Source organism: Neovison vison, chromosome 8 (genome assembly GCF_020171115.1).
Source record: "Neovison vison isolate M4711 chromosome 8, ASM_NN_V1, whole genome shotgun sequence".
Taxonomy (NCBI): domain Eukaryota; kingdom Metazoa; phylum Chordata; class Mammalia; order Carnivora; family Mustelidae; genus Neogale; species Neogale vison.
Genome location: NC_058098.1, coordinates 13,167,879 through 13,184,725, shown reverse-complemented (window position 1 = coordinate 13,184,725; position 16,847 = coordinate 13,167,879). Strand labels below are relative to the sequence as shown.

Genomic DNA, 16,847 nt, shown 5'->3' with positions numbered 1-16,847 from the left:
GATATACCCACAACGTAGCATTCTTCAGCCATAAAAAGAATGATGTCTTGGGGCGCCTGGGTGGCTCAGTGGGTTAAAGCCTCTGCCTTCAGCTCAGGTCATGATCCCAGGGTCCTGGGATCGAGCCCCCCATCGGGCTCTCTGCTCCGTGGGGAGCCTGCTTCTCCTCTCTGTCTCTGCCTGCCTCTCTGCCTACTCATCTGTCAAATAAATAAAATCCTTAAAGAAAAAAAAAGAATGATGTCCTGATATACGCTACAATGTGGTAAGACTCGAAAGCATTATGTCTAAGAAGTCAGACACAAAAGGTCACAGACTCTGACTTCATTTATATGAAACAACCAAAACAAACAAATTCACAGGGACAGAAGGCAGACTCGTGGTTGTCAGGGGCTGGGGTAAAGGGACAATGGGGAGTGATTATTAATGGGGATGGGGCTTCTTACTGGGATGAGGAAAATGTTAAAAATCGATCGTGGTGACGGATGCACAACTCTGAACATATTAAAAACCACTGAAGTGTGTACTTTAAAATGGAGATGTGTACAATATGTGAATTGTATCTCAATAAAGCTTTTGGTTTGGGTTTGTTGTTTTTTTTTCCTTAAAGTCTGTGAAATTCTGGGTTTCTAGGTTCCCAGGAGAGCTGGAAATGGGTATAAGGACCTTGGCGTAGGGGTCGGTAGGGCCCTACGATATTGCCCTCCACCCCCACTAGGAGACGTGAACTCTCCAAACTTGCTCCCCTCAAGCCAATGGTAAAGGACCCACCATCAAGGGAAGAAACCTATTTCAAAGCTTCAGGCAAAAAAAGGGGCCAGGATCTCTCAAAGACCTTAGACCTGGTACCTTAATGCTACAAGCATTTAGAGCAAGAAAAGGACATGGTTCTTTTTAAACTAACGTTGAAAACGGTCCATTTTAGATCACAGTCTTCTAGAATAACAGAAGTCACATAAACATAATAGCATGGGTCAGGCTTCAGAAATGCCCCCCCCCCAAGAAAAAAATGGGGCAAAAACAAAGTTCTCCACAAGTGAACCACAAAACAAAATTGCACGCACAGGGCAACAGGATCCCACGAACAGATGCACAGCCTATGACACTCTGGCCGAGAGAGGGTAGATTTCTCATTTGGATAGCCATTCTCCAACATCTGCAGAGTTCCGGGACATGTTAAACCTTCTTAGGAGAGGAACAGTCTGGTAAGCTAACTCACAAATAAATGCTTTCCATTGCACAGTACATGGGATGGCATTTCGTGGGCTACAGAAGAGCCAAAATACAGTTAAAAATACTGATGCTCATTTTTTAAAAGAAAATTCTCAGTACTGCTGCATCACACTGTGATTTAAGAATGTTTACGGTTATATTTTCTTAAGAGTTTCCTTAGGGGGAAAAAAAAAATGACAGAAGGTCTCTATCTCATAGCCATCCTCATAAACAATCCCTTTGTGAAACAGTCTTCATTTACATACAACAGTGAGAACAAGGATCCTGTACTAATTAAGGTCTGGGGCTGGTTAGCAAATTGCTATAATTGTATTTTCTCTAGCATCCTGTCTCAGAAAACATATCCCTAACCCAGGCAAATCTCAGCAAGAATGATACTGTTCAAGATTTTAATATCTCGGGCTTCCGCTGCATCTGTGCACAGTTTCCAAGTGGCTCATTCCCTTGTGCGGGTGACATTACACAGACATTTTTAAAAATGGTTTCAGCTTTGGCAGCCTGGCATCCACACACCACAGTCATTACCGCAAAATGCACACAGAGCAGGATCAAGAGGCAAGCAGCCCAAACAGGGGAGCCTTTGTATGGAGACGTGAACTCCCAGAGACCATCATTTTTCAGACTTCAAGTCCCTGGCCTTGGAGGGGCTTGCTCTGAGTCATGCCTCATGTGGCCAAAAATCCTGCAAGGAGCTTTGCTGTGAGCAGTCTCCTGCAGAGAATGCAAACTGACAAGCCACTTCTGACCCAAGGATGTGTGCTGTTGGGTTTGCCCACGTGGTCTCTGAGAAACTGACCTGCACCAACCACATCTCCAAGTCAGGTGTTCTTATGGGGGGGGAGGAGCGGGGGGGGGGTAGATCCGGGCAACACTGGCAGAGCCACAGTCCTGCTGGTGAGCAATCAGATGGATGCACACTCCCACGCTGGAGAACGGACTGGAGCACCCCGAGGCGCCAAGTCAGCTCATCTCACTCATCTACCTTGCAGACATCTGACTTAGCACCCTTGGGATAGAGCACTTGGCTCTATGTACAGAGGTCGAAACTCAAAAGACAAAACCCGACCCCAGTTCTCCACTTTGCCACTCCATTAATGGCGCTGAGCCTCCGTTTCCTTGGCTGTAAAGTGGGAATAACGACACATCTACATCCCAGTGTTACTGCAAAAGTCCAATGAAGTAGGGCACCTGGGTGGCTCCGTGGGTTAAAGCCTTTGCCTTCAGCTCAGGTCATGATCTCAGGGTCCTGGGATCAAGCCCCGCATCGGGAATCTCTGCTCAGCAGGGAGCCTGCTTCTGCCTGCCTCTCTGCCTACCTGTGATATCTCTCTGTCAAACAAATAAATAAAATCTTTGATTTAAAAAAAAAATCCAATGAAGTAATAGAATAGCATAAAATATCTGGCACCTAAGTACTCAGAAGACACCAGCGTGGCCAACACACCTGACATCTAGACAGTCCTTCCAGTTTGTGCCTGAGCCTCTACCCTCAGACACAAATGTCAACCTGACATCTTAAAAGCTAGAAAGCTTTGTCTCCAGAGAACTAAAAGGCTCCAGTAAATGCCCAGGCTGGGGTAATGGCAACGACTGGCTTGGGATTATTCGAGTTAATAAATGAGTACGTGTCATGGGTGTACAAACTGAAACTTAGAGAACCCAAAGGGTCATAGGGACCAGATATGGGAATAGGATTATAGAATCCTGAGTCAGTTATTGGAGTTTCTGCAGGTCCCAAGCAGAGGACAGCTCGGGGCCCGCTCTACACCTACAAGTAGGGAATGACGGTGCCGGTTTCCCAAGATGCCGGAGTGGCCACGTCACCTCCTAAAGAGCCATCTATCTCCTCCCTGGCAGGGGCAGTTGGTGGGACCAGGTGTCCAGACACCAGCCCTTCCCTGGCCAAAGGCCAGATGCACGAGACCAGGTGAGCAACTCTCCCAGGGGACTTTGTCCTGTTGACTGTGAGGAGGCCATACACTGGCTCTGCTCCCCGGAGCAGCCCTGGACCTCCGGCCTTCCCACCAAGCCTGTGAGCCAAGGGACCACCTTCCATCCATCCTTTTCCTGCTCCCATTAACCAGAACGGGCTTCTCTGGCTCATAACCCAAGAATCCTGACTGGATGGTGTCGGGAACAGCGGGCTAGAGGAGTCAGTACAAGTTCGCTGGGTACAGGTCATCCCACCGTGGACTTCAGAGATAATCAGGACTGACGACAGAGGTAAGTCAGCCTTTACAACCATCCCACTTTGACTCCGCCACCTCAGCTCTCCGCCCCCTGAGCCACCCAGCACGGCTCCAGGCCTCTGTGAGCGTCATCCATGCGCCTGACCCAAGGCTCTAGACACAAATGCACCCCCTCACCAGGCCACCCACCCCTGCAAGACAGGAGCTCAGCTCCACGAAAAGAATGCCAGCCAAGGCGGTCCCTGGGGGAACAGAAAGGTCTTCCTCAAAACCAGGGGACCCCTTCCATTCCCTCTCATGGTTTCCCCACCACAACAAGGGCCCTGGGAAAATCAGTCCCAGCCGGCTGCAGCAAACTTTCTTCTAATGTCAGAGAGGCCAACAGGACAAGAAGCCTATCCGAGCCGGCCTTCTAGGAAGCCTACAACTCTTCACAGTCTGAGCATGGCTCCCCTATTCTCCACGCCCCCGTCCTAGAGGTTCAAAATGGGAGAAACAGTAGAAGGTGGTAAGTAAGGCTTCTACCTGACAGGCCCATCCATAGAAGTTCATGGTTCCTCCTCCTCCTCCTCGGATTCCAATCCCGGCTAACGCTTCTGAGAGCGCACGCTATGGCCCGGGTCTGAGCCCTCCGTGTATGTGAGCCAATTCAGTCCTCCTCACAATGCTCTAGTTTATCCAAGCCCGCGGATAAAAGGAAACTGAACCGTGAAGAATAACCCAGGCAATGGGGCGCCTGGGTGGCTCAGTGGGTTAAGCCTCTGCCTTCAGCTTGGGTCATGATCTTAGGGTCCTGGGATAGAGCCCCACAACGGGCTCTTTGCTCAGCAGGAAGCCTGCTTCCTCTCTTTCTCTCTCTCTCTCTCTGCCAGCCTCTCTGCCTACTTGTGATCTTATCTGTCAAATAAATAAATAAAATCTTTAAAAAAAAAAAAGAAGAACCCAGACAAGGAGCAGGCCAGACTGGGAGCCCAAGGAGTCCGGCTCCAGAAAAGGTTGTTTTTCCTTTTTTTTTTTTTTTTTTTTTCTTTAAATCTCTATACTAGAACACATGGGTGGTTCAGTCGGTAAGCGTCTGCCTTCTAGGGTCCTGGGATCGAGTCCTCCTCACGGGGCTCCTTCAGCAGCACAAGTCTGCCTCTCCCTCTGCCTGCTGCTCCCACTGCTTGTGCTCTCTCTGAGAAATAAAATAATGCAAAAAATAATAATAGAAAAATAAAATCAATAAATAAACCTCTGTGCCACCCTGCTTCTCAAATAGAAGGGAGTGGTTGAGCACCGCAGGCTAGAGCCTGGAGAGGGAGGGAGGCTACATTCCAGCAGAGGAGACTATCAATAAACAAATAGGAAGTACAAGGTCACAGAGAGGGCTATGAAGAAAATCTGGAGTGAGATTGAGGAGCCTTCTGGAATGCCATAAATGTTCAATTCTCTCTCCATCTGTGGGTTGTGGTCCCACGAGTGTATACGTGTGTTTAAGTTTATCAAGCTGGACGCTGATGATTAAGAGTTAAAATGTACCAGAAAGCAGTAAACACATGGCAGATGGTAAGAGGCAGCTTTCTCAGCCCAGGAGTGAGAGGTTACAGACAAGGGAGAGAAGAATGCGGCAATGATCCACATGTGATGAATCAGAACTGGAGACAAGTGTACGAACTCATGTTCAGTTTAATGGAGATAGAGAAATCGTTAGAGTCGTGGGTATACACACAGGTCAGTATACACACAGACGCTGCCCTGCTCTGTTGGCCAAGAGGACCAAGAAACAGAGACATCTCCGTAGCAACAAGCACACTGAGGAACCAGAGCCTGGTTTCCAATGCTACGCTCCATTAAAAGGAACCAGGGTGCCCAAGGGAAATTGGCTAAATCCAGGGCCGAGGCAGAAAATACACAAGATGAGCCTAGTGCATCTTTTGGTGGCTAAACTTTGGTGGCTAAAAGTGAGAAAGCGTTAGTCAACCAACCCATCAACCCCACTGGTAACAAAGGGACACACACAGGAGCTAATGAAAGGGCTCCTCATGGCCTCAGCTGGACCATCTTTTCAAAGATTTTATTTTTAAATGATCTCTACACACAGCGTGAGGCTCAGACTCCCAACCCTGAGATCAAGAGTCGCACGTTTCACTGACTAAGCCAGCCAGGCACACCCTTAGAGCTAGAACATCTCAAGCAACAAAATAAAGAAAGAAGCCCAACGGACTACAACCCAAGGTTTGAAATAACAGTGTCCTGCTGCTACAAATGACTAAGTAAAGAATAACTGGGAAAAAGGGACAAATCTGTCAAAGGGAAGACTTCCAAATAATTTGGGTACAAGCTCTGGCCTAAGGAGGTACAGTGTAACCCCCACTCAGTAGGTGTGGGTGGGCGTCGTGACCTCCTTATGAAGAATCCGGCACAAGAGGCTGGTGACCTGGGCGCCTGGGTGGCTCAGTGGGTTAAGCCGCTGCCTTCGGCTCAGGTCATGATCTCAGGGTCCTGGGATCGAGGCCCGCATCGGGCTCTCTGCTCAGCAGGGAGCCTGCTTCCTCCTCTCTCTCTCCCTGCCTCTCTGCCTGCTTGTGATCTCTCTCTGTCAAATAAATAAATAAAAATCTTTAAAAAAAAAAAAGAGGCTGGTGACCTGACCCGGCCAGCCAGGTGGTCAAGATCGATAGCACCAGCAAGAAAGCACACCCGGGGTTCGCCTGGGTGGCTCAGTAGGTTAAGTCTCTGCCTTCAGCTCAGGCCATGATCTCACGATCATGGGATCAAGTCCCGGGTTGGACTCCCCACCTTCCCCTCCCTGCCCTGATGAATAGAGAATCTGCTTCAAGATTCTCTCTCTTTCCCTCTGTCTCTCCCACCCCACCTTGCTCTCTCTCTAAATATAAATGCATAAATCCTTCTTTCTTAATGTGTCCTTGATATGATGCGATGTGATGAAAATGCTACTTTACTCGGCGCTCTTCCTCCAAAAAACCCGTAATCCGAGTCCCCCGGAATCCAGTCATGAGGAAGACATCAGATAAACCCCAACTGAGGGACATCCCACAAAATACCGGAGCGGCACTCCTCAAAACTATCAAGGTCACCAGAAACAAGGGAAGTCTGAGAAACTGACAGCCAAGAGGAGACTTAGGGACCCCTAACTATATGTAACCTGGTTTACTGGGTGGGACTTCAGAACAGAAAAGCGACCTCAGTAGAAAACCCAAGGGAATCTGAACAACGTCCAGACTGTAGCTGGTAAGGACATACCAACAGAGACTCCTCAGCTGTGCCAAAGGCGCCATGCTAGATGCGATGTTTGTCACGGGGGGAAAAGCTATCACCGTGCGTAGTTGTGCGGGGAGTGGGAGAGGTGACATGGGAACACTCTGCACCATCTTCCGACTTATCCAGAAACCTAAAACTGCTCTAAAATTACAAGTTACTTTTAAAAATATAACAGAAAATGATGAAATGGCTCCTCCGTACTGGGTGGCCAACAGAGGCCTCCAGGAGAGGGAGTCTTAACGATGAATCTGAGAGATAAGAAAGAGAGGCAGCAGAGTCCAGAGCAGCATGTGACCGGCAAAGGACAAAGGACACACAAGCCCCCAGAGAGGGACCAGAGGGGAAAGAGGTGGGCAGCTGAAGGTGGGCACTTGGGGAGAGAACCTGGTAGACTCCCAACAGGTCAGAGGGTGAATGAAGGTAAATGGGTTGACCCAGGTAGGGAGGCCACAGTGACCTCCAAGTTGAGCTGAAGGGCACTGGAAGGTCAGCGGAAGGAGTTCGCAAGATACGCCCCATCTGATCCATCTTGTAAGCGTACCCTAGCTGCTGGAGGGAGACCACCAGAGTGGGACAATCAAACAGGGGCACCGAGCGGGATCGTCCCTTCAGATGCCACAGTCACTGGGAGATACAAGCTGGTAAAGACCCAGGAGGATCCAGGGGACTCTGAAAGATGAGGGGGCGGCTCTCCCACCCACTGAGCAAAGCAGGCCTCCCACCCCGATGGATGGTCCCGGAGTCTGCCCCTTTGGGAAAAGTCTCCACAGGGATGCCTGATGGCTCAGCAGGTTAAGCATCTGCCTTTGGCTCAGGTCACGACCCCAGGGTCCTGGGATGGAGTCCCACATTGGGCTCCTTGCTCAGCAGGGAATCTGCTTCTCCCTCTGGCTGCTGCTCCCTGCCCCCGCCCAACCCTTGTGCACACGTGCACGCTCTCTCTCTCTCCCTGCCTCCCTCCCTCCCTGGCAAATAAATAAATAAAGTATTTTTAAAAAGAGAGAGAAAAGAAAAAGTAAAAGTCTCCACATCGACCAATGGGGCATTCCAAGCACGGAGTGCCCAGGAAGGAAGCGCCGCCTTGGCGGTAGCGAGTCTCTCGGTTGGATTCCATCCCATATTTACTATCGGGTTGCTAGGCAGAGCCTCAGCGTCCTCACCTGCAAAGTGGGAACAACACCTCCCACCTCCTAAGGGGACTAAAATAATTCAAGAAAAGGCTCCTGATACAAACACAGCCCTCGTAAATACGGTCAGTGAGCGCTACCTCTACAAGAGAAGCCCAAGGTGGAAGGATCTTAGAATCTGACCCAACACCCCATTTTAAAGGTAAGAACATGAAGGGACAGAGACAGACAGTGTGCAAGTGAGGAGCCCAGGGAGGACAAAGATCCCCATGTCCCACTCTCTGGTCTCCCTGTCCCAAATTCCATTCTGACCACAAGGGAAATGGGACATGCTCACTCATCAGAAACCGTCTCAAAACCCCTCTTCGGGAAGGTTCTTTTCTTGCTCAAATCCTCCCCATAGCTCTCCTGATCATTACAGGTGCTGCTGGCCCAGCAGGGGTGGGGGGAGGGGCTGTGATGAGGAGGCAGCAGCCCTTCGACTAGGCCCACCGGCCACAGTGCCTCAGTCTGCCTCTCCATGGCTCAGGCACACCCTCCCCCACTCCCCAGGCACAGACCACCCACCCCCGCAGCCTGACCTTCTCACCTAGGGCACCCCCACATACACCCCCAAACCATGCCGCCCCTCCATCTGTGAGGCCAGGCCCCAACAACAGCCAACTTCCACTTCACAGCCCTCATTATCTGACCCTCATATCTTTGCACCAAATGAAAGGGCTATCTTAAAAAAAAGCCTCAAAAAGCTTTGTTGTTTTAGATGCCTCTAGGGAGCCACTTCTTATAATGCGCTCTGGCTGGATTCTAGAAAGATCTACAATCTTTCTGGCAGAGTCTAATAACCCTCCCCCCAGCCCTCCCTACCACCCCGGTATCCCTCAGCTCGGAGCAGACACTCAGTGACTTGTCGAAGGAATATCCTCACCTTAGTACAATCATGAAGCTTGGAAATGAGCATTTTCATCAACCAAAGATGGGGAAAATGCTCCAGTAGCTCATTCCTAAAAACACCCTGAAGACAAAAACTGAGTAACTACTTCCTTCTGGGAAGCCTCCTACAACCTCACACAGACCAGATGAAAAGTACTGATCCCACAATTAGAAGACTTTGAGGAGGGGCCCCTGGGTGTCTCTGTGGGTTAAAGCCTATGCCTTCCGCTCAGGTCATGATCTCAGGGTCCTGGGATCGAGCCCAGCATAGAGCTCTGCTTACCCCCCTCTCTCTCTGCCTGCCTCTCTGACTGCTTGTGATCTCTGCTGTCAAATAAATAAAAATCTTAAAAAAAAAAAAAAAGAAAAAAGAAAAAAAGATGATGATTTTGAGGAGTCTAGATTCCAAATTAAAACAAACATCCGTGTTTGCTCTAATTTGCTAACTTTTGTCCTAAATGCAAACACTGGCCCCAGCATTCCAGAAAGTCCTACATTTCCTCTTTATCTCTAACCAAGACCACCGTTTTCCAAGGAAGTGAGCCAACTTTGTTTCACGTCCATAATTCCAAAGAGGCCTGTTATTAAAATCAGAAACCCAGCAGCAGCTGGACACTCTGGTTGCTTCTAGAACATTCTCTATTTAAGTAGTGAATTCCTGAAAGTCACCCTGCAGAGAGGCAGCGAGCTACCCTACCCCTTGGTCATGATACACACGTAAAATATACGGAGGGGACGATCCCCATACCAACCCCCAACAGGCAGAGACCTACACAGACGCACAGGGAAAGGAAATCAAAAGGAGAGGGATTTCTCCACAAATTAGGCCCATCCATCAAAGGTTCCTCTCAAAATCGGAGGAGTGTTACAGCCACGGAGCTGAAGCCACACTTCACTGCACGACAACCAGAAAAAAGAAATTCCAATTTCCTCCTCTGCTCAGGAATAAGATAATACAAGATTTTTACTCACCTTTGGAGCGAGTAGAGATATCCATGCCCTCTACCACCTCCTGTTCAGTTTTTATTTCCTCTTCGGCCAAGCTGAAACAGAGCAAATTATGTTCACGTTTAGGTAGACTGAGAACTTGCCCCATGGGGGCCACTGTTAAGTTCTAACAACAAACCCACATTGAAGACAATCCCCCATCCTTATGCAGGGCTGGGGGGGGACCCCCCAACACACACTGGATTTTCAACAATGTGCTAAGACTCCTAAAGGAGTTCTTCAAACCACTAGGTTGTTCTTTTTTTAAGTCAAATTACTATTCCAGTTGTCATGCTGTTGGGGGATGCAAAAAAAGCACATTTTTAGACACACAATTACAATCTGCCCGCGTGGACCAATGAGAACCCAGCCGGCAAGTAAACAAGTTACCCCTTGTTAACACCAGGTTCAGGTTGGAGGTGGTTCCAAGGGTACCCCGAGTTCTGATCTCTGAATTCTGCAAGGCAGAGAGCACTTCCCAGCCCTCCCGGCTAATTCTTACAATCTCCCAATGAGGCAGAACAGGAAAAACATATATATATATATATATGTTAAACTGCAAAGTGGGAGAATATGCCCAGGTTAGAAGCAAAAGGCCTGGTCTCAGAACATTCAAACCACTTATCCCAGGAATTAGGCTTGGGGTGTCCATACCCCCCATCCTCTGGATGTTTCCTCTCTGTTGCACGCATGGCTTAGAGAAAGCATTCAGCACTCTTGAGCTGTGACTAATTATCCCCCACCACACAAGTGGAATGAGGAAGGATTATTTAAGAGACGGGCTGAGAGATGGGGGTTGGGGGGGATGGGTAGCAGGAAGCAGGCCCCTAGGCTGGGAAGGTCCACCAGAATCTTCTCTCACTCTCTCAGCTGGAACTCCCCTTGAGTAAGAGTACAGACCACTTCACATGTCTTCCCCCACCCCCACACACACACCTTCCAGGCAAGCCAGTAGAGTTCTGCTTATTTACAGGTGCAAAATATTTTGAGGTGCTGGAACCTTCCAAGCCTTCAGGCTGTCATGGCAGTGATATGAATGTGAGCAAAGTACTCGTAGGGGCAACTCCATCAGCCTGTGATTCACCATGAAGAAAATGGGTGCATCACCAATTGATACGGCCGGAATTTTCCATTTGGAAGACTCAGAGCCAGGACTGGAGGGAGGGCTGAGCGAAGAGAGGAAGGATTAGAATGTCCCTTCTGTGGTCCGTGGTCTGAGACTGTGACAAGACAAAAGAGGAGTCCAAAAAGGCCTGGAACCTCAGGGTCAGATGGAGATGGCTTTAGGAGAGAGCCATGTCTCATAGGGCAAGAGGACTCGTGATGGGAACCAGACAGAAAGGAAGAAATTACAGCTCAGAATAAAATTAGAACTTCCACACCTCAAACTTAACTAGTCCCAGAAGAGAGAAGAAAGGTAGTTTGAAATTGGAATATTAACACATTAAGCGCTCTGATACGGAACCCTATTAACAATTTCATTTACACTGTGTCCGTGGAGAAAGCTGGGACACCAATCGCCAAAGAAACAACCGGCATTTTGTCACAAATGGTTTCCATCAGAAGCAGACTCTTAAATTTAAACACTTCGCTAACATGCAATATTACGAGGTGATTTGTGGAAGGTGATTTTAGCACAAATACTTTTACTCCAACTTCAGAGACATTCTCAACTCAGAAACACACACTACCAGCAACACACACGCCGCCCAGATGAGTACTTGCTGATGGTTTCTTGCCTGGGGTGACTGGAAATACATTTTCATAAAAAAATATACACATCTATCAAGCAGCCCTCAGCGACGGGGAGATGGTCAACTTGAAAAGAACAAATAGCAACGTTGATCTTTCTAGCCATTAGAATTCTGCTTCCCTCTCTGAAATACGTGAAATCCTAAAGTTCCTACAACCAATCCCTTATTCTGAGGGACAGAGAAAAATGCTCATCTGGGATCCTATCCAAAGGTACAGTGATAAAACAGTTAGGCAGAACAGAGCCCTTAAAACCCAACTGAAGGATTTCTGCAGTGATGAAAACATTCCAAGGTGTACTGTATTGATCATGGAGGACTGCATTCCCAAGAACAATTATCAGGCTTGTGGGAGCCCAGGAGGAGAGGGAGTCCTTCCGGCAGGGATGCTGCTGAGAAGCCAAATGCAAACTAGTAGGGTGGTGGCTATTTGCTGCTGCAGAAAAAAGAGGGGAGAAAAGTGAAGCGGTTTTATCTTTCCAAGTATTACAAGTGGGCCCCATAATCACCTAACTTTAGCAACAGCACCACCAGCTTCAGCCAAGGATTTCAAGCACAATTTCAGAAAACCATCTTTTCTCGCAAATCAGCAAGCCATCCTTTCAAAGGGAACTCATGCACACACATGCACGCGCGCGCACACACACAATAACTTGCATTCGACTAAAGGAAATTGCAGTGTCTCTGCGTTAAAAGGGAAAAAAACTTCACTTACAAGAGCAAAGACCAGAATGCAAAATGAGTCATACTGAACAGCCACATCTAAAGGGACTTCCTTTTTTCTACACCACTGATCTCTGGTTTTTTCTGGTGGTTGTTGTTTGTTTGTTGTTGTTGTTTTTTCTGGTTTAATGTTAAGGACTAGTATGTTGGAAAAAAATTATGACTATTACATCAAAAGTGGTAGTGAGAAAAGATCTGTACCTATCTGAATGACCCACAGATCATGGTCAATTTAGGTTAAAAACTGTTCAGTCGTTTGGAGGGAAGAAAAAAAAAGTCAAATAACAATAATTGTTAAAAAGAAAAGGCAGCTACACCTGGAGAAAAGACTTTGAACTCTTGTCATTAACACATTAAAGTCTTAGAAAATACACAGCATCTTTCCTATCTGCTAGCTTCCAGCAACCACAATTATTTAAATCAAAAACAATGGAACAACAAGCCCTTGTTTCAAACTGACCTTACTTTTTTTTTTTTTTTTAAGGTCCACTGGGGAGCTGGGGGCCCACTAAAGAAAAGGGTAAAATTAGCTGAAAACCGAACAACAGCCTTTCACCCCAATAGGAAAATACACCATCAACTAGTTGTACCCAGGGTCTGTTCCCACTGCCACCCCCCCTCGCACTCACATTTGCCCTAAGTCACTTGCCTCTGGATTTCACAAACTGATACGTTTCAGGCAATTAAAGAAGAAATAACAGCGTCTGCAAATACAACCAAGACTTGCCCGTCCGGTCCCAGAAAGAATAAAAGATGTGTCCCCCAGTGCCTGAGCAAGAAAACCCAGGCTAGCTTCTTAACCTGCACGCATTGAAAAAGAGCAATTAAAAGTTGCAGAAGAAGTGCATCACCTCCAAGATGTTTTAAGCCCTCTGATTATTAATTCTGAGGACTCGGGGCTGGTCTGTAAGTCCCAGGAATGCCATCCTCTCAACACTTTTCCAGAAGAGAGAGAGAAAGAAAGAAAAAACCATCTAGTTTTGACAGGAGAGAAAAAAGAAAAAAAAAAAAAAAAGCCTGGATACACAATGCCCAGACATTTCCTTTCCCCAAGTGCCCCTACTATTTGACTTTTAACCAAGAATATCCAACCCAGCTAGAATATATAACCAGCATGCACAAGACTCTGTTCTACAGAGGAAGCTCTCATCGCACAGCAATTCCAAGAATCATGCATCATTCGCAAGGACTTTTCCTGTAGCTTTTTACTTTCATTCAAAATACCAAACTGGTCCAGGCTGTAAGAAATATTTAATCCCCAAGACACAACATCTTCCTCTGCTAGATCACAAAAGAGTGAACACCAAAATAAGAAAACCATGCTTCCCTAAATCTGCAATTAATTTTTTTTTTAATTGGGGGGTGGGGGGAAGGGAATGGTTAGCAGAGCAGCTTTATGTAACACTCACCTAAAACAGGCAGAGTCATCGGGAGCTAAGCTATTTATGCAGGATTCTTAAAATGGCGTCTGGCAACACTGCCTCATTCCTGTATCGAAGCTAAAATGGTAGCAGGTTGTTCAATAGCTGCGGCTCTCTGGTGGAAGCAGCCCTGCCAGTTTCAAAGCCACCTTCCTAAATATCAGAACTAGGAAAAGCTCAACCAAAGGACACCAACAACCCAACGTTTAGAAGCTTAAAAAAAAAAGAAAAAAAAAATCTGCAATGACAGGGGGAGTTTGTGAAGTCACAGGTTCCTGAGGAAAACCCTTTCCTTTTAGATCCTGAGCCTTCCACACGAGGCTCTGAAGATGGGGGCCCCCTTGCCCTCAAATTAGGTGGGTGGGAGGTTAGGAATTCTGCAGCCCTGTGGCTTAAAAGGCAGGCAAGACAGGTGTCTCCACAAATGCAAAAATGTTAAAGGGAGCAAGCTGGGGAGGGGGAGGAAGCCCATTCCCCCTTCTTCATACATTAGAAACCAGCTCTGCATCCCTACCAACAAGGAGCTAGGTGAAAGGAAAGTGTGCCAAGGACAGCAGCCATCTGAACAACCAAGCTAGAGGGCTGCACCCCTGTTCTGAGGCCAAGGTAAAAGAAAAAGGCTGTTTATAAGCCTGAAAACGGCCACCAAACACCCAGCCAGTCCTAAGACAGTTAACCTCAAGGAAAGACAATCTGCGTCTGCAGAGGAGGAAAAAAAACAGTCAAACCCTCGCTGAGCCAATGCACGGGATACTCACAAATCAGATTTTTGTCCACCCCCAACAGAGCCCTGAAAATTAACAATGGGTTTTGCAAAACCCGCTTTCAGAGGCCGAACTAGCAGCCTCGCAGTGGATAATGTAATTTACTGGTACAGGTCTGAGAATTGGCCTCACCACTCTGGCGCTGAGTGGGGAGTTTCAAGGTGACTGCTTTTTAGCTCCAGGGGAGAAAGGAGGGCATGGTGCCCAAGGCTGTGCCGGGGCAAGGACGGGAGGTTGGCTCCTCGCCGGCCGGTAGGTAGGTAATCTTGATGAGGAGGGACAGGCTGACAGCAAAGCCAGCCGTACTGCTGACATGGCTCCCGCCTGCTTGTTTATCTGTAAGGAGAGTGGGGAGTGGGGGGAAGGGCAGCAGAGCCTTAGCAACCTGGAGCCAAGGGTGAATCCTCACTTGTTTTGCATTTAAGATCAAGGAGAAAGGACTTCTAAACGGACTCCCTTCCTAAGTCTCTGCTGTGGGGTGGCCAGGCCCCTTTTGCATGTACCTTTCTTTCCAGGGTCAACCAGAGGCAAAGCCAGATCTGGGGCCTCGCGGCTGACAAATGTTTGTTGCCTCTGCCACAGGAGAGAGAAGGAGAAAGAAGGCAAAAGAAACAAAGAGATCACACATTGGAAGTGGTTGGACTTTTTTTAAAAACCTACCTTTGCCTCCAGGGTTTTCTGGGTTACTGTCATTCCCGCTTTTTAAAATGTGACTCATTTTCCCCCCTTCTCCTATTTAAGACCTGAAGAAGTTCTTCCCCCCACAGTTCTCCCAGGGAAAGAAAAGCGGGAATGTTTTGTTTAAGAGAAAAGGGGTTACAGGACAGAAAAAAAGAAAAGAAAAGAAAGAAAGAGAAAAAGCCATTGTTTTCCTCCTTAATTTATAATCCAAGAGGCCCCATTGTTTCTTTCTTTCTGACTCAAATTTTTGAGCTGTTAATTATAAAAGTAACTGGACGCAGCTCCAACAGGCGAACTATGTTCATGCGCAGCAATTAGAAAAACTCTGTAGAAAGTTTACTGAGTGATTATATATAATTAATTCCTAGTTACAGACAGAACACTGACCATTTTCTGGAGCTAATAAAAGCAGTTACTCCCCCTCCCCCACGTGAATGCCACTTAATTTCCCAAAGCAGAAAAGTGAATCCATCCTGGAGGGTCTTGAAGGAAAAAAAAAAAAGAGAGAGAGAAGAATCAAAAGCTCCAGTGTTGTCTGTCTGTTCCTTGCAGCTGTGATGCATCCTCTTTAGGGACTGAGGAGGCAGAAGGAAAACGGGAAACAGCCCAAGTTCCGTGCCTCCCTCTGAAATTTATAACTGGGGCAGAAGATCAATCTACCTTGATGTAAAAAAGGAAAAGGGGGTGGTGGGGGATGGGCAGTGGGCGGTGGGGAGGGAATGCCCAGGGACTGGAATGTAGGAAACTCTTCAGCTTGGCAGAGAGGCTTCTCCTAAAAGGAACAAAGATGGTAGAAACTTCCAGAAGGCCCCTTCTCAGTCTGGCCACTCCAATTGTCAATCTGTAACCTTTCCTCCAAGTCTATTGGTTCAAAGGCTGGAGAGAGGAGCCCCATTGGGCTGCACTGTAAGCCAGCACTGCTGTCCCTACCTAGTCCTGCTGCAATGCAAACATCCCCCCACACACACACTTAGTGAAACTGGGAAATAAGCTACTTTGGAAGCAATTAACTTTTTACAGACTCATGCTTGGTGGTGGCCACAGTACCAGAGGAAAGCGGCCAGCTTGGTCCAGGGCTGGGAACTTGCTGGGACTGCACATATGAAAACAGACCTTGGCTTTACAAACCTGTGGGAGCCATTTTAATGCAAGTTTTTAAAGGACAAATGCCTTGCCCTTAGGTTTCCTTCCAGCCCAACAAACACACCATTATGCAAACGTTGAAGGCACCAAACCAGGAATCTTGTGATTAGATACTACTTCTAGGGAGGCCACAAGAACCTCAATATGTAATTTCCATTTACAGCCAGGAGATAAGAACAAAGAAAATAGCTAAGTGTCTGGACTGACTTGTGTGGGGTAGTAGCACTGTTCAGTTTTAAGTACACAACATCATTAACTGCCTGCACTTCTTAACTCGAAAAGCTGGCCTCGCACTGACTTCTCTTAACTCAGAACTGGTACATTTCTCATTATTAAATGAGCCTTTTTCCTACTGATGCTAAAAGGTGGGTGCCTGGACACTAACTTAAAGGAAAACAGATTACTGACTCCATAAAGTTGGCATAAAACAACAATTGAATGTATTTCCAGCATTTACAGTCATGGAGATTGGTCTCCAGGCTGGAAATTTATGTAGTGAACTTCTGGGCAAATTCCGAACCTAACACTAAACAAGCGTCTACTTTTTTTTCCCCACTCTTAAGTTCTAGCTACAGCATTAAGAGATCAGGGGAAGTGTAAAAAGTGAGAAATAAATCATAAGTAAAGGCAAGCG

At 47.4% G+C, this 16,847-nt stretch overlaps 1 protein-coding gene across 9 annotated transcripts in view; it reads right to left on the bottom strand.

Moving 5' to 3' along the window:
• Window positions 1-16,847, bottom strand: part of ZMYND8 (zinc finger MYND-type containing 8) — a 139,054-nt gene that overhangs the window by 102,478 nt on the left and 19,729 nt on the right. For 6 of the 9 annotated variants that reach the window (XM_044262901.1, XM_044262895.1, XM_044262892.1 and 3 more), the window contains one exon: window positions 9,716-9,786. In XM_044262901.1, coding sequence (XP_044118836.1) covers window positions 9,716-9,786 — 71 coding nt within the window. Of the gene's footprint in view, window positions 1-3,947; window positions 3,971-9,715; window positions 9,787-10,384; window positions 10,468-13,613; window positions 14,293-16,847 lie in introns of those variants that run through there. The other 3 variants (XM_044262896.1, XM_044262889.1, XM_044262898.1) reach the window with 3 other exon arrangements.